The following is a 22,172-nucleotide window of genomic DNA, read 5'->3' as shown; positions in this document are numbered from 1 at the left end:
TGGACATATTTTGCAAGCAAGCAAGCACTTAACTACTAGGCCATCTCTCCAGCTAATATTTTGTTTGGTCCAGAAAGTATTAAAAAAAAAAAAAACTGCTGGGCATGGGGACACGTCCCTTAATCCCAGCACTCAGGAGCAGAGGTATGAGATCATTTTGAGTATGAGGTGAGCCTGAGACTAGATAGTGAATTCCAGGTCAGCTTGGGCTAGAGTGTCTCTCTTACCTCATGAAAAATAAGAAAGTTTTTATGTATGTATGTATGTACGTACGTATGTACATACGTATTTGCAAGCAGAGAGACAGACATACAAACACAGAATGGGCATGCCAGGGCCTCTAGCCCAGGCTGACCTGGAATTCACTATGTAGTTCAGGCTGGCCTCGAACTCACAGTAATCTTCCTACCTCAGCCTCTTAAGTGCTGGGATTAAAGATGTGTGCCACCATGCCCAGCATATTCCAATTTTTTAAATGGATTTCTACACTTTTATTTATTTGTGAGGAGACAGAGAGAGAGAGAGGCTGGCAAGCTTTGCAAGCAAGGGCCTTTAACCTCTGAGCCATCTCTCCACCCCTCATATCTCTATTCTTGTTTGGCCTCTATAGGCAGTGAGTTTGAGATCCCTATTCTAGATATCCCCAGCAACTAATTAATGTCAATTCTTCCACTTCTTCTACTTTCTTTCCTACTATTAGTGCATTTAGCTTCATGTGAAGCTCAGCCTTGGCTTGGAAAACATACATAATTGAACAGTGAAACATATATTTCTAAGTCTCTTCCTCTACCCTTTCCATTAAGGGATGAATTCTATTTATTTATTATTGGCAATTTCCATGGATATTAACAGTATACTATGATCATATTCACCTCCCATAAACCTCCCTCCACTGAATCCCTTCTTCTTTTTAGACTGACCTGGAATTCATTCTGTAGTCCCAGGCTGGCCTTGAACTCACAGCGGGCAACCTACCTCTGCCTCCCAAGTGCTGAAATTAAAGGCACGTGCCACCATGCCTGGCTATAAATATATTCTTTTCAATGTTTTTGTGGGTTCTGGGGAATTGAACCTGGGTTCTTAGGCTTTGTAGGCAAGCACCTTAACTGCTAAGCCATCTCTCCAGCCCCTATAAATATTTTTATTTGTTTGTTTACTTGTAATGGGGGGGGGGACTAAAACAGACAGATAGAATGGGCATGCCAGGGCCTCCAGCCACTGTAAATGAACTCCAGATATATGGGCCACTGTGCAACTGCTTTACATGGGTACTGGGGAATTGAATTCAGGTCCTTAGGTTTTGAACCATCTCTCTAACCTTATAAATACATTTTTTTACATAGGTTATAGTCTTGTATCCCCTCACCTCATCCCCATTTCCCTGAAGGGCTTCCTAAGTAGGGTCCTTGGTGTTCACTGTAGGGTAGTTAGGGCCTCTGTTAGTTTCTGAAGGGATGAATTCTTACTAAACTATTACAGCCAACAGCCAGAATGTCACATTACAAATGACAGTGTTAAATAAATACACTGACTTAACTTACTCAGTCAGGTCTAGTGTCCCTTAAATTTAAGTGAATCAGCATATGCAGGGCTATAAGAGCTGGTAGCATGTTACTGTTTTTAAAAGAGACAATGAGCCAGGTGTGGTGGAGCACGCCTTTAATCCCAGCACTCAGGAGGCACAGGTAGACAGATTGCCGAGAGTTTGAGATCATCCTGAGATAACATAGTGAATTCCAGGTCATCCTGAGCCAGAGTGAGACCCTACCTCGAAAAATCAAAAAAGAAAAAAAGAGACAATGAATAAAGTTGAATATTGAATAGGTATTTGATAATGTTAATTGTATCAGAATGGAAGAGGAAACTGAGTTAAAATGGGAAGGCTGGCTAAGAGTTGACAACTGTTATAGCTCGATGATGGATCTGTGGATGTTCAATGTACTATTCCTTCTCCTTAGCTATGTTTAGGATTTGCTGTAATAAAACGAGCTAGCCAATAAGACAGCACTTTCCCAGCACTCAGGAGGCTAAGGTAGGAGGATTGCCATAAATTCAAAGCCAGTCTGGGGCTACAGATTAAGTTCCAGGTCAGCTTGGATTAGAGTGAGACTTTTCCTTAAAAAGAAGCCAGATGTGGTGGCGCACACCTTTAATCCCAGCACTTGGGAGGCAGAGGTAGGCGGATCACCATGAGTTTGAGTCCACCCTGAAACAACATAGTGAATTCCATGTCAGCCTGGGCTAGAGTGAGACCCTACATTAACACACAAACACACAACAAAAGATGATAGAACTTAAGTTACATTTCAAAACACAAATGCTAAGGATACAAATAAACGTATGGGTGAAAAAGAACACATCAATTTTATAATGATGGCTGTGTCTGGAACACAAAGAAAGAATGGGGTTTTAGGAGGGTACAAAGAGGCTTCAATTTACCTCTAATGTTCTTTTCTTAAAACAATTCTGAGGTAGGTGGCATGGTGATTCATACCTTTTTATAAAAATATATTGTATTTATTTATTTATTTGATACAGAGAAAGAGAAAGAGAGAGATAATGGGTATGCCAGGGCCTTCAGTGACTGTTAACAAACTCCAGATTCATATGCCCCCTTGTGTACCTGGCTTACGTGGATCCTGAAGAATTGAACCAGGATCTTTTGGCTTTGCAGGCAAATGCCTTAACCACTAAGCCATCTCTCCAGAACCCCCCCCCTTTTTAATGGAAGGTTTATTTCTGGTTCACAGTTTCAGAGGTTTCTTTTTTGCTGGGTTTTTTTGTTGTTGTTGTTGTTTGTTTGTTTGTTTTTTTGAGGTAGGGTCTTACTTTAGCCTAGGATGACTTGAAATTCACTAGGTCTCAGGGTGGCCTCCGACCCATGGTGATCCTCCTACCTCTGTCTCCCAAGTGCTAAGATTAATGCATGTACCACCATGTCCAGCTTCTTAAAAAAAAAAAATATATATATATATATATATATATATATATATATAATTTATTTATTTATGAGAGAGAGAGAGGCAGGCAGAGAGACAGAGAGAGACAATGGGCAGGCCAGGGCTTCTAGCTGCTGCAAACAAACTCCAGATACATGTGCCACTTTATGCATCTGCCTTACATGGGTCCTGGGGAATTGAACCTGGGTCCTTTGGCTTTTCAGGCAAGCACCTTAAGCCATCTGTCCATTTCTGATACATATTTTTAATCTCAGTACTTGGAAGGCTGAAGCAGGAGGATCCCCTTGAATTTGAGTACTGCTTGGGCTATAGGCAGCACAGCCTGAGCCAGAGTGAGACCCACCTCAAAAAAAATAAATAAATAAAATAAATAAAAGGCTGGGCATGGTGGTGCATGCCTTTAATCCCAGCACTTGGGAGGCAGAGGTAGGAGGATTGCTGTGAGGTCAAGGCCACCCTGAGACTCCATAGTGAATTCTAGGTCAGCCTGGGCTAGAGTGAGACCCTACCTTGGAAAACCAAAATAAATAAATAAAGGCAGAGGGGGCTGGAGAGATTGCTTAGTGGTTAAGGAGCTTGCCTGCAAAGCCTAAGGACCCAGGTTCGATTCCCTAGGACCTATGTAAACCAGATGCACAAGGTGGCACATGGGTCTGGAGTTCGTTTGCTGTGGCTGGAGGCCCTGGTGTGCCCATTCTCTTTCTTTCTCTCTCTCTTTCTGCCTCTTTCTCTCTCTCTTAAACAAATAAATAAGTAAATATATTTGTTAAAAGGGCAGGACAGTTTACAAAAAATGAAGCACCTTTTCTGGGAAAAACTGAGAAACCTGGACTCTCAAGGTGAGTCTCAGCTCTTCAACTCCTAAACCACGTAATTTGACAAACGTCTCCAAACCTCACTCCACTTCATAAACTGGGTAATTCCCATGTACCTACCAGAGCTAACGCATAAGCAAGATGATACAAATAAAATATCCTAGTAATATGACCAAGGTCTTAGGGGATGAAGCCAGAGTGAATCTGATTGGGTGACTGGTAGTTCCATCTCAAACGGGGGGAGGCGGGGGAGAGGAAGGGGAGGAGGGACTTGAGAAAGATAGCAATCTTTTTTTTTTTTAAGTTTTTATTTATTTATTTATTTTTGGTCTTTCGAGGTAGGGTCTCATTCTAGCTCAGGCTGACCTGGAATTCACTATGTAGTCTCAGGGTGGCCTCGAACTCTCAGTGATCCTCTTACCTCTGCCTCCCGGTGCTGGGATTAAAGGCATGCACCACCACACCCAACTATCTGTTTATTTGAGACTGGGAGAGGCAGATAGACAGAGAAAGAGAATGGGCACAGCAGGGCCTCCAGTCACTGTTAATGACTACAGATGCACTCGCTACCTAGTGCATCTGGCTAATGTGGGTACTGGAGAATAGAACCTGAGTCCTTTGGCTTTCCAGGCAAGCATTTTATTGGCTAAGTCATCTCCCCAGCTCAAGATAGCAATCTTGATGGGACCAAACCTTTGAATGGAATACAGAAATGGAAGAAAATTGCCATAGAAGCAGTGTTTAGATTCTATCAGTCGTTATTGATGCGCGAGGGGTGCTATAGCAAACGGAAGGACGAATAAAGCGGTGCCTACGGGACAACGCTACCGCATGACCTTGATGACTTCCAGCTTCAGTGTTCTCATCTGTGAAACGAGGAGCACACTTCTTAACCGTCCAGTCTTTGTCGCTAGAGCATCCGGCAAAATACTGTTTGGTAGCAGCTCCCTCCCCGAGAGTGAGCAAGAGAGAGCGTGCGAGCGAGAGAAAGAGACGGCTTTCCAAAGAAGAAATCACCTCCTCGCTTGCTTGATCACTCTTTCTTAACTATAATTTATAACCATAGAAGTAACTGAAATCCTCTGGCCGGCCATTTCTCCGGCCCCACCCAGACGCACTTCACCACACCACCCCGTCCCGCCCCACCCCACCGGTTTGCACCCTAGGAAACTCAGTCCAGCACCCTCCGGCCGGCCCTCGCCTTCCGCACCCCACCTCCCCGAGTCCGCAAAGCCAATCGCCACAGCCCTACAGCCCCGCCCCGCCCCTTACAGAGAGGGAAACACTACGGAGGCCGGAGAACGACACGCGCGTGAGCCAATCACTGCAGATCGGTGAGTCCCAGAGGAGGGACCAATACGCCAAGATGGACAGAAAGCGCAACCAATAGCGTGACCCGGAACCAGGGAGAGGGCGGGTGCTAGGCTCTCAGAGAACGGTTAAGGCCCCTCGAGCCAAGGGCCCTAAGACCCCGTTAGGACCACAGCTCTTCCCTTTGTGCAACTCAAAGTTCTCCATCCCGTAGCTGCAGACTGGACTCCCCGCCCGTAAGCTATGGGGGCAAGGGAGGACGGAGGCGGCGGCGGCTGAACCCGCCTAACAGGCCTGGCCAGTGACAAAGAGCCGGCGGCCTAAGCTGAAACCCGGGAAACGATCCTTCCTGCAAGACAGTACAGTCCCTTTAGAGATAAAGACGCTACTCACGTTGTCGATCACAACGGGCTGGTTGGCGATCACATCGTAGGACTCCATGGCAGAGGAATTTTTCCTTCCGAGGAAGGAACTGCCAGCCGGGTCCACGGCTAACGCCACTGACACGCATGCGCAGTCTAGTCGCCGGTACAGCGCGTCCGGGGAGCGGCCGGACTCGCCGCTGAAGAACTACAATCCCCAGCATGCCTTGCCCCAGGGTTAGCGCTCCAGACAGCGCCAGATCTTGCCTGATTTAAGAGACTGGGCGGTGTATTTCTGACGCACGGTACGTTGGGGTTTGTAGTCCCCATAGATTAATAACCCTCAAGTTAGTGATTGTGTTGCTTTCCAGGCTCTGCAGTCCTTCCGTAGGGGTTCTCAATACATGCTGAAGTTATAGAGTCTTCTAGAATACTTGTGTGTAGCTATGTTTGGATATGTCGGCAATTCTCGACTATTTGGATTTCACAAACGTGTCCTGCCACTCCGCCATCCCTTTACTTGAACAACATAAAGTTGTCGTTTTTTGTTTGTTTGTTTTTCCTGTTTTAAAGTAGGGTCTCATTCTAGTCCAGGCTGACCTGGAATTCACTATGTAGTCTTGGGGTGGCCTCAAACTCACGGTGATCCTCCTACCTCTGCCTCCCCCCGAGTGCTGGGATTAAAGGCGTGCGCTACCACGCCCGGCAGTTGTCATATTTTTATTTGGTTTTATAAAGCATCAGTAAACATCTGGAACTGGAGATGTTGCTCAGTGGTAGAGTACTTGCTGCACATCATGTAAAAAGCAGAGGTAGGAGGATCCCTGTCACCCTGAGACTACATAGTGCCAGGTTTGCCTGCGCCAGAGTGAGATCCTACCTGGAAAAAACAAAACAATGAAATAAAATAAAAAATAAAAACAGGGCTGGAGAGATGGCTTAGCGGTTAAGGAGCTTGCTTGTGCAGCCTAAGGATCCATGTTCAACTTTCCAGATCCCACTGCAAGCGAGAAGCACAAAGATAAGGCAAGGTCGCTCATGCCCACTAGGTGACCCAAGCCTCTGGAGTTCGTTTGCAGTGGCTGAGGCCCTGGTGCACCAGTTCTCTCTCTCTCCCTCTTTTTAATTTTTTTATATAGTCTCAGGCTGGCCCCAAACTCATGGCGATCCTCCTACCTCTGCCTCCCAAGTGCTGGGATTAAAGGCATGCGCCACCATGCCTGGCTCTTTCTCTCCATTCCTCTCTCTAAAAAATTAAAAACAAAAACAAAAAACAGAAAACAGGGCTGGAGAGATGGCTTAGCACTTAAGGTGCTTGCCTACAAAGCCTAAAGACCCAGGTTGGATTCCCAAGTACCTATATAAGCCAGATGCACAAGGTGGTACTTGTGTCTGGAGATTGTTTGCAGTGGCTAGAGGTCCTGGTGTGACCATTTTCTCTCTTTCTCTCTCTCTTAAATAAAGAAATAAATAAAATATTTAAAAACATCTTTCAGAACTTCACTTTTTAAACAAAAAAATGTGAGTTATGAGACATTGCAGGGGGAATTAAGATCTAGAGAGGGGGCTAGCTGAAAGACTCAAGCGAGAGAATTCTCCTTGCCAGGCTGGAAAGAGAGAAGGGAGATGGAGAGAATTTCCTTCACAGAGAAATCTCCAGGAGTGCCCGGCTTCCTAGACCTTCACTTAAAAAAGAAAAGAATTATTTCATTTATTTGAGAGACTGAGTGAGAAAGAAAGTAGGCACGCCAGGGCCTCTAGCTACTACAAAAGAACTCCAGATGCATGTGTCACCTTGTGCATCTGTCTTATGTGGATACTGGGGAACCAAACTCTGGCCTTAGGCTTTGCAGGCATTCACCTTTAACTACGTAGCCATCTCTCCAGCCCCGAGATTTTTTGTTTTGTTTTGAGGTAGGGTCTCACTCTAGCCCTGGCTGACCTGGAACTCACTATGTTGTCTCAGTGTGGCCTCAAACTCACAGCGATCCTCCTACCTTTGCTTTCTGAGTGCTGGGATTAAAGGCGTGCTCCAAAACCGGGCGGCTGGGAGGGTTTCAAGGTAGTGTCTCTCTAGCCTAGCCTAGGCTGACCTGGAATTCACTATGTAGTTTCAGGTGGCCTTGAACTGTTTGGCATTTCTCCTACCTCTGCCTCCCGAGTGCCCGAGTGCTGGAACTAAAGGAGTGAGCCACCACACTTGGTAACCTTTCATATTTTTTTTCCTGTATATATATAACCGTTAGGAGAATGTTGTCTGAGGATTGATATTTGAAAGTGTTCATATGATTTAATGACAAGAATTAAATCATCTAAGGATTTAGGGATGGTTCTATTATCTCAATTATTTTTTTAATTTTTATTAGCATTTTCCATGATTTTTTAAATTTTTTAAATTTATTTATTTTATTGACAACTTCCATAATTGTAAACAATAACCCATTCCTTCCCTTCCCCCACTTTCCCCTTTGAAACTCCACTCTCCATCATATCCCCCCCCATTCAATCAGTCTGTCTTTTATTTTGATGTCATGATCTCCTCCGAATATGGTATTGTGTATATTTCCTCAATTTTAAAAAATATTTTATTTTTATTTATTTATTTGAGAGAGGGAAAGAGGCAGGGAGAGAGAGAGAAAGAGAGAGAATGGGAGCGCCAGGGCCTCCAGCCACTGCAAACAAACTCCAGATGCATGCATGCGTCACCTTGTGCATCTGGTTTATGTGGGTACTGGGGAATCGAATGAACCTGGGTCCTTTGGCTTTGCAGGCAAGCGACTGAACCACTAAGCCATATCTCCAGCCCTATTTCCTCAATTTAAAAAAATGTGATTTATTTACTTAGGAAGTAGATAGCAGGTTGTGGTGGCACATACCTTTAATCCCAGCCCTTGGGAGGCAAAAAGAAAGAAAGAAAGAAAGAAAGAAAGAAAGAAAGAAAGAAAGAAAGAAAGAAAGAAAGAAAGAAGATAGAAAGAGAATGAGTACACCAGGCCCCCCAACCACTGCAAATGGATTGCAGACACATGTGCTACCTTGTGCATCTGGCTTTATTTGGGTGCTGGGGAATCCAACCAGGTCCTTAGGCTTTGCTGGCAAGCCCCTTAACCATTAGGTCATCTCTCCAGCACTATCTTCAGTTTTAAAAAATGATATATATACACACATATATAATTTATTGAGGTAGAGTCTTGCTCTAGCCCAGGCTGACCCAGAATTCAGTATGTAGTCTTGCGTAGGGCCAGTGGTGCAATGGATAATATGTCTGACTATGGATAAGAAGATTCCAGGTTGGTCTCCTGGATGGCTTGAAATGCATGACTCACTTGACCGACTGGGTGTGGTGGTGCACACCTTTAATCCCAGTACTCGGGAGGCAAAGGTAGGAGGATTGCTGTGAGTTCCAGGCTATCCTGAGACTACATAGTGAATTCCAGGTCAGCCTGAGCTAGAGTTAAACCCTACCTCAAAAAACTAAGTAAGCAAACAACAACAACAAAAAATCATGTAGTCTCAGGGTAGCCTTGAACTTCGGGTAATCCTTCTACCTCTGCTTCCTTGGTGCTGAGATTAAAGGTGAACACTAACTACCACACCTGGCAAAAATTTTTTATTTATTGTATGTGTGCATGCATGTGCATGCCAGGGCCTCTTGCCTGCAAATGAACACCAGGCACTTATGGTTTACGCCATCTTTTGTGTCTGTTTAAGTGAGTGTCTTGGGAATTCAATTCAGGCCATCAACCTTTGCAAGGGCCTTTAACCTTGGAGGCATCTTCCCAGGCCTATTTTTTCCTTCTTTCTTTCTATGTGTGTGTGTGTGTGTTTTAGGTGGAGCTTACTCTAGCACAGGCTGACCTGGAATTCACTATGTAGTCTCAAGGTGGCCTTGAACTCATCTCACAGTGATCTTCCTACTTCTGAGTATTGGGATTAAAGGTTTGCGCCACCACACCCAGCTACAACCCCATTTTTTCATAAGGAGCTAGCAAGTATTGACTTGCATGTATAATATGGGGGCGAAGAGAAGGTATATATGTCAATGCTTTCAAAACAGCCCAGGACTCTTTCCCTTGGATTGCTTCTTTTACTCCAGATACATGCGCCACTTTGTGTATCTGGTTTACATGGGTACTGGGGAATTGAACCTGGATCCTTAGGCATTGCAGGCCAGCATCTTAACCACTTAGCCATGTCTGCAGCCTCTGGATTGCTTCTTTCCTGGTCTTTCGAATTGTGGGGACTTTTTTTTTTCCCCACTCTACCCTTGAACTCCTACCTCAGCCACCCAGCGCTGGGTTTATAGGTACGAGCCACCACGCACAGCTCTGCAGGGACCCTTTTGTCGATAGTATCATGCAATATTAAGAGTTCCAAGCCGGATATGGCTAGGATTCAGAGAGGTAGGAAGATCTCTGTGAGTTCAAGGCCAGCTTGGGACTGCAGGGTGAGTTCCAGTTCAGCTTTGGCTAGAGTGAGATACTACCTTGAAAAAAAAAAAACATCAAAAAACAAAAAATAAGGTTTGTAATATGATAAAATGAGCAAATAAAGCGATCTACTGTCAGATTTATATTGAAATCCTCAGCATAACAGCAAAACACGACAAGTACTTCATTGGTGTCTTCTCAGAGCTTTCGTGGGTCCCTAGCACCTTCGAAAAGCTACCACGCCCCCCTTTCAAACCGGGTTCCTCCTAACACTAGGGGGAGACCAAGAGCCTTGGGACTCCTCCCAGCGCTGGGAGAAGAAGGTGGGGCCTATTGTCAAGTCACGCCTTTCCTAGCTGTGACTGGCAAGGACTCTAGCCAATGAGTAGGCAGCACAGGGCGCGTCGCCGCCCCGCCCTCTCGAGCTCCCCGCGGCCCCGCTTCACCCTCTGGCAGACTTCGCGGCGGCGAGGGTTTGGGTGGACTGAGCCCGTGCGCAGGCGCGGAGCGAGACCTCGCCGCAGCCCCCATCGCCTCGGGGAGTCGCACCCACCACAGTCGGTCGGCTGGTGGCACGGTGCCGCCCTCTTCCCTCCTTCAGCCCTCCCAGCTTCCCAAACCCACCCCCCACCCACCCACCCAGCGCCCTACGCGCCCCGATGGCGGAGCTGCGGCCTAGCGGCGCCCCCGGCCCCACCGCGCCCCCGGCCCCCGGCCCCAGTGCCCCTCCGGCCTTTGCCTCGCTTTTTCCCCCTGGACTGCACGCCATCTACGGAGAGTGCCGCCGCCTCTACCCCGACCAGCCGAACCCGCTCCAGGTCACCGCTATCGTCAAGTACTGGTATGCTCTGGGCCTTGGGAGCACAGGAGCGGGCCGGGGAAAGCTCCGATCGCCGGGCACCAAAGTAACTTGCGGGCTGGTGGTGAGGGTGGCTGGGGGGAGGAGAATGGTTCCAGGAACTTGGGGACATGGAGGCTTTTCTATTGCTTGTCGAAGGAGTGAAGACTCTTGTGAAGTTGGGAATGGGGGACAAAGGGGTTAACGGATCCCGGGAGTGAAGGGTTAACCGGGATTAGGAGACTGGAGTGAGAACTGGGGGTGTCTGGAGGAGCAGAGGGGGAATGGCATGAAAGGGATCTGTAAACGTGGTGGAAGGAGGGGGCGCCTGCAGGGGGTCATTAGTGGGCTAGGGGAAGCCGAGGGGGGCGGCTTGAAGGGAAGGGGGAGGTGAGGCGTGGGCTGGGGAGTGCAAGAGAGGGCTTTGGAGGCTGGGGAAGCTCTGAGGGCACGAGAAGGCATAAGCTACGGGGAAGTCCGGGGCCAGGGTTAGGAATGGGGGGGGGGGCAAGATGAAGGGCATGTTGCCTGTGAAGTTGCTGAGGGGGAGAGGACGCCTTTTGATGCCTTTCCCGGATGAGATGAGCGCAGAAGCCCTATCAGTGAGAAGCTGTTGCTTTTGAAGTTTGACAGAGCAACTCTTCCAGATAAACTTTTTGCTTACTCGGCACAGTTCTGTCTGCAGAGGTTGCTCCCGGCGCTGCGGCTACTTTGCTTTAGGGTGTTAGAACAGACGCGGGGAGAAACGTGGTTTGCAAAGCTCAGGATTGAAGGGGACCCAGAAGCTTCCCTACTCCCCGCGGGAAGTACATGATGGGAGACCTGAGCCTTGGGCCGTGGGGCATTAAGGAAGAGCTTCCTGTCTTCACCTTGAGGATTTCTGCAGCAGTTTCTCTGGGAAGCCCTGGGCCACTCTCAAGTTGCTCCTGAAAGGATCAGTTTACAGATGGGGCTGCCCTTGGTAGGGATGGCTTTTTCTCGTTTCCCATTCCTGTTCGCAACCTGCTTCTTCCATCAGTCTTCAGGCAAAACAGATGTTATGGAGACTTGTCCTCATGATCGTTCTGGCCCAAAAGTCGACTGAGCGATGGCCTGAGTCTGTCCAGGACCACATTCATGCAGGCTCTTTCATTCCTGCAGTATGAAACCTTGGGGTGTTAGCAAAGGGTAGAGCTGTAGGGGAAGTGGCTGTCACCTCCCCCTTTTAGGACTGAGTCTTTTTACTCCATGACAGCTTATCTGCCTCTGGAGATAGCAGGGGTTAGGCTGTACAGGGCTGAGGCCAGCTCCTTGGAGGACAAGCTGACAGTATGAAGGGGGCCTGGGGACCAGCCACCTGTTCTCTAAGTTGGGGGAGGCATAGGCAATAGCCTCCTCCATTCCTGTGAGTCAGGAGGTGTGGCCTGCAATACAGTTCCTCTGTGGTGGGCAAACTGTTCTTAGATTGGGAGGAGTTTTGAAGAGCACTTCTGAGTGGAAAGCAACTCTTGCTAACTTAATCACCCGTTCAAATTGCACCTCTGTATTTAATTGTTGTGAATAACTTGTCCCATGTTATGAGAAAAGTGGGTCAGGTTCTGTTGTGCTATTTGCTCAGGTCTCATTTAAGTGGGAAGAGAAATCTTTGCACTGGATTGGGCAACTGTTTTTTAATGCCATTCAAGTGGCTGTCAAGGATAGAGTTATGTGTTAAAGGACGTAGCAAAGGGTCATGGAAACGTCCAAGAATGGCTACAGGTTTGTTTGTTTGTTTTGGTTTTTCGAAATAGGGTCTTACTCTAGCCCAGGCTGACCTGGAATTTACTATGTAGGCTCGAACTCATGGCCATCCTCCTACCTCTGCCTCCCGAGTGCTAGGATTAAAGGTGTGCGCCACTATGTCCGGCTTTTTTCCCTTCTTACTTCAGGCTTGTCGCTAGGTTGTATCTTTCTACCCCTCTCCAAAGTACGGGGTCTCACTGTAGCCCAGGCTGGCCTAGGCGATTCTCTTACCTCTACCTCCTGAGTGCTGGGATTAAAGGTGTGTGCCTTTAATCAGCAATGGGTCAGCATAGAGTGACAATTTTTTTTTTTTTTTTTAATTTTGAGGTTGGGTCTCATTGTAGCCTACGCTGACCTGGAATTCAGTATGTAATCTCAGGGTGGCCTTGGAACTAGTGGCAATCCTACTACCTCTGCCTCTCAAGTGCTGGGATTAAAGGTTTGTGTCACCATGTCCTGACCTCTTTGATTCTTATTGCAGGAAGACTGCCCAGCCTGCTTGGGTCTGGCTATGGCCTAGGGTACCTTGGGATTTCTTTTGCTGCTGAGGAGTGATTCTTTAGCTAATGGTTTCTGGCCAGCAGGTTTACTCTAGCTGAAAGCTGATGATCTGATAGCAAGGATCAAAGCACAGAGGCAGAGCCTGGTGCTCTGGGTCCACACAGTCCTGAACCTGCCTTGTAGACACAAGTCAAGTGTTAGAGGAACTATGATAAGAGATGCTCTATACCCTTGAATTTCCTCAGGTAGTCTGAGTAGTAGAGCAGAATATTCTGAGCTGGGGGATGAGGCTAACTTTGCTTTACTCTTGGCTATTCCAGGACTCTTCTCCTGGGATACATGGTCAGTGGAGATGCAGTGGTGTGGCAGGTGTAGCAGCAATAGTGCACATAGTCTCACTGCTGGTTGCTGCATGGATCTAGACTCTAGCAGGGGCCCAATTCAGAGTTTGCAGGAAGCTGGAGAAGATATGGGGGCCTATAGTCACTCCTATATATTTTGGAGTTCTACAGCCATAATGAGGTCCAAAAAGACATCTCTTTCCTCCCTCCCTTCCTGCTTATTTGCAAACAGAGAGAGAGAGAGAGAGAGAGAGTGAGAGAGAATGGGCGCACTAGCTACTACAAATGAACTCCAGACATATGTGCCACTTTGTGCATCTCGCTTTACATGGGTACTGGGGAATTGAACCTGGGACTTTAGGCTTTGTAGGCAAGCGCCTTAACTGCTATACTACCTCTCTAGCCCATCTTTCCTTTTCTCCACCCCTTGCCCACCAGCCCTCTACTTTTCTAAATCTAATGCCTAGTTGTGGAATTAGTGAAATGATTTGGTGAAACCAAAGTTAAGGGCAGACATGGAGATTTGTGCCTTTTCCTAACTCAGTTGAGATTGTAAGCTATTTGTAGTGACTTTCTCATAAGTTCTATAAATAACAGAAATTCCTAGCAAAGAATAAGGGTTTCTACTAAGGCAAATAGTATCCTGGCAAAGAGGATGAAACCAGACCTACTGGTTTTAAAATAGGATTTGAATTGCATGGTCCTGGCACACTTGCTGACATTGCCTATGGCATGTCTTGGGTCCTTTCAGTAGACTAACTCACTTGCAGAGTGTACTCACTCCATCAGTGTTCCAGGGACAAGCAAAGGTTTTGCAGTCTGTGGACTGATCTGAGGCTGCTTAAATATAGTATTGTGAACTCAATGCAGACTTTCTTCTATTGATAGTTTCTAGTTAATATGATTCTTTTACTTATTTATTTTTGATTTTTTGAGGTAGGGTCTAGCTCAGGCTGATCTGGAATTCACTATGTAGATTCAGGGTAGCCTTGAACTCTTGGCAATCCTAACTCTGCTCCCCAAGTGCTGGGATTAAAGGCATGTGCCACCATGCCTGGCTAGTTAGTATGATTCTTGAATCTAAGATTCCCTTTATTTATTTGAAAGAGATAGCAAGAGGCAGAGAGAGGGAGGGAGGAAGAGAGAGAGAGAGGGAGGGAGGGAGGGAGGGAGGGGGAGAGAGAGAGAGAGAGAGAGAGAGAGAGAATGGGAACACCAGGAACTCTAATCACTGTAAACAAATTCTAGATGCGTGCATCATCTGGCTTACGTTGGTACTGGGGAATTGAACCTAGGTCATTAGGCTTCGCAGGCAAGCACCTTAACAGCCAAGCCATCTCTCTCTAGCCCAGGTTTTTTTTTTTTTAAGTACTAATTACTAAAGGGAATGAATTCAATCTGCAGAGTGAGATAATGACTGAATCTCTTCCTCATCTGTTTCTTTGCATTTTGGGGAAATTTTTGTGTGGTCCTTAGTGACCACAGTCATTTACTATCCCAGCTTTGCTTTTGAGGAAGTCACCTCCTTAGAGTATGAGGATACAGGAACTCACAGGACTCAGCCTGGCTCCTGTTGCACGTCTTTGTGCAGCACTGAGCTAGCCTAAGTGGCCTTTGTCACTTATGAAGAGAAAAGACCTTTATAGGTCCGTGGAGGACAGGCCAGAGTCTGAGCAAATTGGAGGTTTTGAGAATGTTTAGAATAATCACTAACACAATAAAGGTTTTCAGGAACTAGGGCACAATAAAGGTTTTCAGGAACTAGGTATCTAAAAGTCAGGTGTGGAGTGGAGCCTCTGCTTCTAGGAAGGATGCTTATTGGAGATATTCTGAATAGCCATTCATTCAGTAGAGGCCAGTTGATTGACTTACGTACCTGTACCTTTTGCCTTGAAACTTGGCATGTTCTGAGGGACCATAGAAGAAGAGTTAATCCTTCTAATCTTATTTGGGATCAGCAGTTTGAGATGGGAGAGAGCAAAATGGGCAATCACCACATCTGTTTTGTTTCTTTTTCCTTAATTTATTTTTTTTCTCAAATTTTTATTAACATTTTCCATGATTATAAAAAATATCCCATGATAATACCCTCCCTCCCCCCCACTTTCCCCTTTGAAATTCCATTCTCCATCATATCCTCTGTTTCTTAAATATTTTATTTATTTATTTATTAAAGAGAGAGAGAGAATGGGCATGCCAAGGCCTCTAGCCAGTACAAATGAACTCCAGACGCCCGTGCCACCTTGTGCATCCTGTTTATGTGGGTCCCTGGGTCCTTAGGTTTTACAGGCAAGTCCCTTAACTGCTTAGCCATCTCTTCAGCTCCATCTGTTTTATTTCTAGCGGAGGCCTTGTCCATTGTAGATACAGGAACTTCTTGTACACGCAGAAATTTGGCAGCCTCACCTGCTTATCCTTTGGGCTTACCCCAAAGAAATGCTACCTCCCTTTAATTAACTTCAAGTATTCTAGGTTCCTTTAGGGTTTTCAGAACAGAGCCACTTAGCTTGACATTGTTTCGTTTGTTTCCCAGGTCGCACTGATACCTCTATTTTATGTTTTGCAGGTTGGGCGGTCCAGACCCCTTGGACTATGTTAGTATGTACAGAAACATGGGGAGTCCTTCTGCCAACATCCCGGAGCACTGGCACTACATCAGCTTTGGCCTGAGTGATCTCTATGGAGACAGCAGAGTCCATGAGTGAGTGTACACCACCCACCTGCCCTCCACCTATCTGTTCCCTTTGAGCCCATTTCTCAGGTTTTTTGGAACACTTGTGTTAATGTTAGTACTGTAAGTAAGGGTGACGCTTGTCAGTTAGAAACCGGTATCATGTTGTGGTGATCCAGGTGAGCCACCCGAGCCCTGCTTCTCTGGTGCAAGAAGATGCCTGCCCGATAAGCAAGAGTTCCCAAACCATCAGAGGTTTCCAAGCTTGCTCTGGAGTTTAGGATCAGAACAGGCAACATAGCTGTTGCCTTTAATGCCTTTCTTTTCTCCTTTTTTTTTTTTCCTTCCTAGATTACTGTGAAAATTTTTGAACAGAGGCTGGGGAAAATGGCTCAGTAGTTAAAGGCGCTCGTTTGCAAAGCCTGCAGTCCCAGGGTTTGATTCCCTAGTACCCAAAGTGGTGCTTGTGTGTGGAATTTGTTTGCAGTGGTAAGAGGCTCTGGTGCCCCCATTCATTCTCTCTTTCTCAAACAAATAAATAACATTTTTCAAAGTGTTTAAACATAAAGCAAAGTTGGACAGCAAACAGAATCTCTCCCATTAGCATTTTGTTCTGCTTGCTTTGCCACAACTTCATACTGCTCATGATTCTTACCTGCTTTGTTTTGTTTTGAATTTGAGACAAAGTCTTACTATGCAGCCCCAGCTGGTCCGAAAGTCACTCTGGACCAAGCTGACCTTGGTCTTGCAGCAATCCAACTGTCCCTCCTTTCCCAGTGCTGAGATTACAGGCAGTTGCTACTACCACCAGCTTGACCTGATCTATCTTTTTTTTTTTTTTTTTTTTTTAATTTCCTGAGATAGTGGCTCCCTGTGTTGCTTAGGCCTCACTCAGACTCCTCCTGGGCTCAAGGGATCTTCTTACCTCGGTCTCCTGAGCGCTGGGACTGTATGGCTTTGCCTACTTCCTGTCTTTAAAATACTGAGTTATTTATTTATTTATTTATTTGTTTGATTTTGATTTTTCGAGGTAGGGTCTCACTCTAGCCCAGGCTGACCTGGAATTCACTATGTAGTCTCAGGTTGGCCTTGAACTCATGGTGATCCTCCTATCTCTGCCTCCCGAGTACTGCTATTAAAGGCGTGCACCACCACGCCCGGCCTGAGTTATTTCTTTATTTATTTGAGAGAGAGAATGGATGCTCCAGGGCCTTCAGCCACTGCAAACAAACTCAGACGCATTGCCACCTTGTGCATCTGGCTTATGTGAATACTGGAGAATTGAACCTGGGTCCTTAGGCTTTGCAGGCAAGCACTAAGCCATTTCTCCAGCTCATCTATTTCCTTTTTTGTTAGCCAGTCAAATTTAGCAATTTAGCAGTGGGGCTTGTATACAGCTTTAATGACAATAATGTAAGTACTGACAACCCACTACCATCGGACCAGTCCCTGTTTATTTTTAAAAAATATTTTATTTGTTGTAAGTGGGATGGAGAGAGAAAGAGGCAGAGAGAGGGAGGTAGAGAGAGGATGGGCATACCCGGGCCTCTAGCCACTGCGAACTCCAGACTCAAGCATCACTTTGTGCATCTGGCTTACATGGGTACTGGGGAATCAAACCTGGGTCCATAGGCTTCACAGCCAAGCCCCTTAACTGCTAAGCCATCTCTCTAGCTTACGTAGTTCCTTTTTAAAATTAAAAACAGTTACATGTATATGCGGTATATATGCTTACGCACCTGTGTATATGCAGGTTGTGTGCATGAATGTGGAGGCCACAGGTGAGTGCTGAGTGTCTTTCTTTCATACACACACACACACACACACACACACACATATTTATTTATTTATTTATTTGTCAGAGAGAAAGAGGGAGAGAGAGAGAATGGGCGTGCCAGGGCCTCCAGCCACTGTAAACGAATTCTAGACACATGTGTCACCTTGTGCATCTGGCTAACATGGATCCTGGGGAATAGAACCTTGGTCCTTTGGCTTTGCAGACAAACGCCTTAACTGCTAAGGCATCTCTCCAGCCCCTGAGTGTCTTTCTCAGTTGAATTCCATTTTATTTTTTGAGACAGGGTCTTGCTGCTCCTAGAATTTACCAATTCAGTTAGTTTAGCTAGCCAGCAAGCCCTAAAGATTATTCTCCTGTCTCTACCTCTCCTGTGCTGGGGTTATAGGCAGCCACTGCCACATCCAATGTTTTATTTGGGACCTGAACTCAAGTCCTCATGCTTCTATGGCAAGCACTTTCCCCACTGATCCGTCTCCCTGGTTTCCTCCTTTTTAATTTGAGATGATGGGTCTCGTGGAATTGCTGAGGTTGGCCTCACTTATGATCCTCCCAGCTCAGCCTCCTCAGTGATAGGGATTGCAGTTGTGTGCCACTCTACATCCTTTTAACCTGCATTTATCTGTACTTGGATTATCTACTTCACTTTCTTTAAAGCCTTTTTAAAATTTTTTATTGACAACTTCCATAATTGTAAACAATACCTCATGGCAATTCCATCCCTCCCCCCCACCATCTCCTTTGAAACTCCATTCTCCATCATATCCCCTCCCCCTCTCAATCAGTCTCTCTTTTATTTGGATGTCATGATCTTTTTTTTTTTTTATTTTTTATTTTATTTTATTTTATTTATTTTTTTTAAATATTTTATTTATTTATTTGAGAGAGACAGACACAGAGAGAAAGACAGATAGAGGGAGAGAGAGAGAATGGGCGTGCCAGGGCTTCCAGCCTCTGCAAACGAACTCCAGACGCATGCGCCCCCTTGTGCATCTGGCTAACGTGGGTCCTGGGGAACCGAGCCTCAAACCGGGGTCCTTAGGCTTCACAGGCAAGCGCTTAACCGCTAAGCCATCTCTCCAGCCCTATTTTTTATTTATTTATTTGAGAGTGACAGACACAGACAGAAAGACAGATAGAGGGAGAGAGAGAATGGGCGCGCCAGGGCTTCCAGCCTCTGCAAACGAACTCCAGACGCATGCGCCCCCTTGTGCATCTGGCTAACGTGGGTCCTGGGGAACCGAGCCTCAAACCGGGGTCCTTAGGCTTCACAGGCAAGCGCTTAACCGCTAAGCCATCTCTCCAGCCCCTCATGATCTTTTCCTTCTATTATGATGGTCTTGTGTTGATAGTGTCAGGCACTGTGAGGTCATGGATATCCAGGCCATTGTGTGTCTGGGGGAGCATGTTGTAAGGAGTCCTACCCTTTCTTGGGCTCTTACATTCTTTTAAGGTAGGGTCTCACTCAAGCCCAGGTTGACCTGGAACTCTTTCTGTAGTCCTAGGCTGGCCTCAAACTCACAGCGATCCTCCTTCCTCTTCCTCCTGAGTGCTGGGACTAAAGTTGTGCATCACCACACCCAGCTGTACTTTACATTTTTGGTCCTGATTGCTGTCCTGAACCCTTCTAAATCTTACCTGTTTCCCCTGTTTTCCTTAGTAGTCTCCAATGTGTGCAATCTTTTTCCCTTTGAGACAGGTTCACTATATAGTCCTAGCATCATACTCACAAACACATAACACACACACACACATTAAAGAAAGAGGACTTATCAGGTTCTCTTGTTATATCCATATTATAGATGAGGAAAATGTCTCTTGAGGGAGTAAATGAATTGCTCAAAGTTTCACATCTAGACTAAGTCCAGAATCTGAACTCTTAAGCCTCTGGGCTATACCATTTTCCTGACCCCAGACACCAAGCTAGTTTTCTTTGTCTCTCATTAAGCTCTGTGGTCCAGGCCTCATCAGTTCCCTGGCACATGGTGGGAGCAATGAATGTCTGGGGCTGCTTTCACAGCCTTCCAAATGGACCTATTGCAGTGTTAGCAGAAACCTTGGGAATTAGGAGCTTAATCTTACCTGAATTCAGATCCTGTATTACAGTATTAATGATGGAGATGGAATCAGAAGCAGATGTGGGGAAGTAAAGGGGAATGAATATATATACATACATACATATACATATACATACATACAGACAGACAGGCAGACATATATATGTATATATATAGAGAGAATTGTCGGGTTTTGTTTTGAGACAGGGTATTACTCTATAGTCCAGACTGACCTCATACTAGTGGCAATTCCCATGCCTCAGGCTTCCAAGTGTGGAAATTTGCAGATGTTAGCCACCATGTCCAGCTCATTTATATATATATATATGTATATATATATATATATATATATATATATATATATATATATATTTATTTAATATTTTTTTGTTCATTTTATTTATTTATTTATTTGAGAGCGACAGACATAGAGAGAAAGACAGATAGAGGGAGAGAGAGAGAATGGGCGCACCAGGGCCTCCAGCCACTGCAAACAAACTCCAGACGCGTGCGCCCCCTTTTGCATCTGGCCAACGCGGGATCTGGGGAACCGAGCCTTGAACCGGGGTCCTTAGGCTTCACAGGCAAGCGCTCAACCGTTAAGCCATCTCTCCAGCTCATCATTTATATTTTTATAAAAACCAGCAGAAAGTATTTGTACAGTTAGTCTGTACCTTTTTGTTAACAGATTTATTATAGTTAGTACTATTTAAATTTTTTAGTTATTGGAGGAAAACAAGAAAAAGGCAGACAGAAAGAGTGAGCATAGGTGGTGTGCCAGGGCTTTCTGCCACTGGAAACAAACTCCAGACACATGCACCACTTTGTGCATCTGGCTTTATGTGGGTATGAGGAATTGAACCAGGGCTGTCAGGCTTTACAAGCAAGCACCTTTAACCACTGAACCATCTCTCCACTCCAGTATAGTTAATACTGGTTTTTTTTTGCATGTATATGTGTCTTTGGTGTGGATGTGTGTGTCTAAATGTGTGTCTGGATACGAGTGCATGTGTGCGTGCATGTGGTAGCTAGAAGGCATTGTTGAATATCTTCCTCTATCACTGTCTATCTTATTTCTTGAAGTAAGTTATCTTGCTGAACCCAGAGCTCATGGCTGTGGTTACTGCAGCTAGCCAGCTTGCCTCAGGGATCTGCCTGTATCTTGAGTGCTGGGATTGCAGGCATGCTGCACCCTGTCCAGCATATGCGTGGGGACTAGGGCTCTGAATTCAGGTCCTCATGCTTGCACAGCAAGTTCTTTACTGACCAAATCATCTCTCCAGAACCCTATATATTTAAAAAAATTTTTTGTTCATTTTTATTTATTTATTTGAAAGTGACAGAGAGAGAGGGAGAGAAAGACAGATAGAGAGGGAATGGGCGCGCCAGGGCTTCCAGCCATTGCAAACGAACTCCAGACGCGTGCGCCCCCTTGTGCATATGGTTAACGTGGGTCCTGGGGAAGTGAGCCTCGAACCAGGGTCCTTAGGCTTCATAAGCAAGCACTTAACCACTAAGCCATCTCTCCAGTCATGACCTTTTAAAAATTTTATTTATTTATTTGAGAAAGAGAAAGAGGTAGATAGAGAAGGAGAGACTGGGCATGCCAGGGCCTATAGCCACTGCAAGCAAATTCCAGATGCATATGCCACCTTATGCATCTATCTGTTTTTGTTTTTGTTTTTGTTTTTTTCTGGAGGTAGGGTCTCACTCTAGCTCAGGTTGGTTTACATATGTACTGGGGAATTGAACCTGGGACCTTTGGCTGTGCAGGCAAATGTCTTAACTGCCCCAGCCATCTCTCGAGCCCCTGACCTCTTTTTTTTTTATTTGTTTGTTTGTGTTTGAGTTAGGGTCTCACTGTAGGTGAGGCTGACCTGAAACTCATTCTGTAAGCCCTAGGCTGGCCTTGAACTCACAGCAATCCTCTTAATGCCTCCTAAGTGCTGGAAAGGCATGTACCACCATGCCCAGCTCTGCCTTACTTTTTTGAGACATTATCTCTCAGTGAATCTTGTGTTGACAGATTCAGCTAGAGTAGCAAGAGGGTAAATTCTGGAGGCACTGGGATTACAGATGCTTCTGTCACTTTTTACATGTGCACTGGGGATCTGAACCCAGGCCCACATGCTTGAGTAACAAGCATTTACTGACTAAGCCATCTCCTCACCCCAAGAATGCCTTTCTTTTTAGAGAAAGTGAGAGAGAGAGAGAGAAAGTGGCAGAGAGAAAGAAAATTGGCACACCAGGGCCTCAGCCCCTGCAATTGAACTCCAGACGCTTGCACTACCCAGTGGGCATGTGCGACCTTGCACTTGCCTCACCTTTGT

General features: G+C 45.8%; 2 protein-coding genes across 3 annotated transcripts in view; one reads left to right on the top strand and one right to left on the bottom strand.

Moving 5' to 3' along the window:
- Positions 1 to 5,633, bottom strand: part of Actr1a (actin related protein 1A) — a 31,303-nt gene extending 25,670 nt beyond the window's left edge. Inside the window, exon 1 of the mRNA XM_004659397.2 lies at positions 5,480 to 5,633. Within this exon, the coding sequence (XP_004659454.1) occupies positions 5,480 to 5,527 (48 nt within the window). The 5' untranslated portion in view covers positions 5,528 to 5,633. The remainder of the gene's footprint in view (positions 1 to 5,479) is intronic.
- A 4,904-nt stretch (positions 5,634 to 10,537) lies between these two features.
- Positions 10,538 to 22,172, top strand: part of Sufu (SUFU negative regulator of hedgehog signaling) — a 126,869-nt gene continuing 115,234 nt past the window's right edge. For both annotated transcript variants that reach the window (XM_004659396.2, XM_004659395.2), the window contains exons 1-2: positions 10,538 to 10,719; positions 15,886 to 16,020. In XM_004659396.2, the coding sequence (XP_004659453.1) occupies positions 10,538 to 10,719; positions 15,886 to 16,020 (317 nt within the window). The remainder of the gene's footprint in view (positions 10,720 to 15,885; positions 16,021 to 22,172) is intronic.

This window comes from Jaculus jaculus, chromosome 1 (assembly GCF_020740685.1).
Source record: "Jaculus jaculus isolate mJacJac1 chromosome 1, mJacJac1.mat.Y.cur, whole genome shotgun sequence".
NCBI classification, from domain to species: Eukaryota; Metazoa; Chordata; class Mammalia; order Rodentia; family Dipodidae; genus Jaculus; species Jaculus jaculus.
This window is presented reverse-complemented; position numbering and strand designations above follow the sequence as displayed.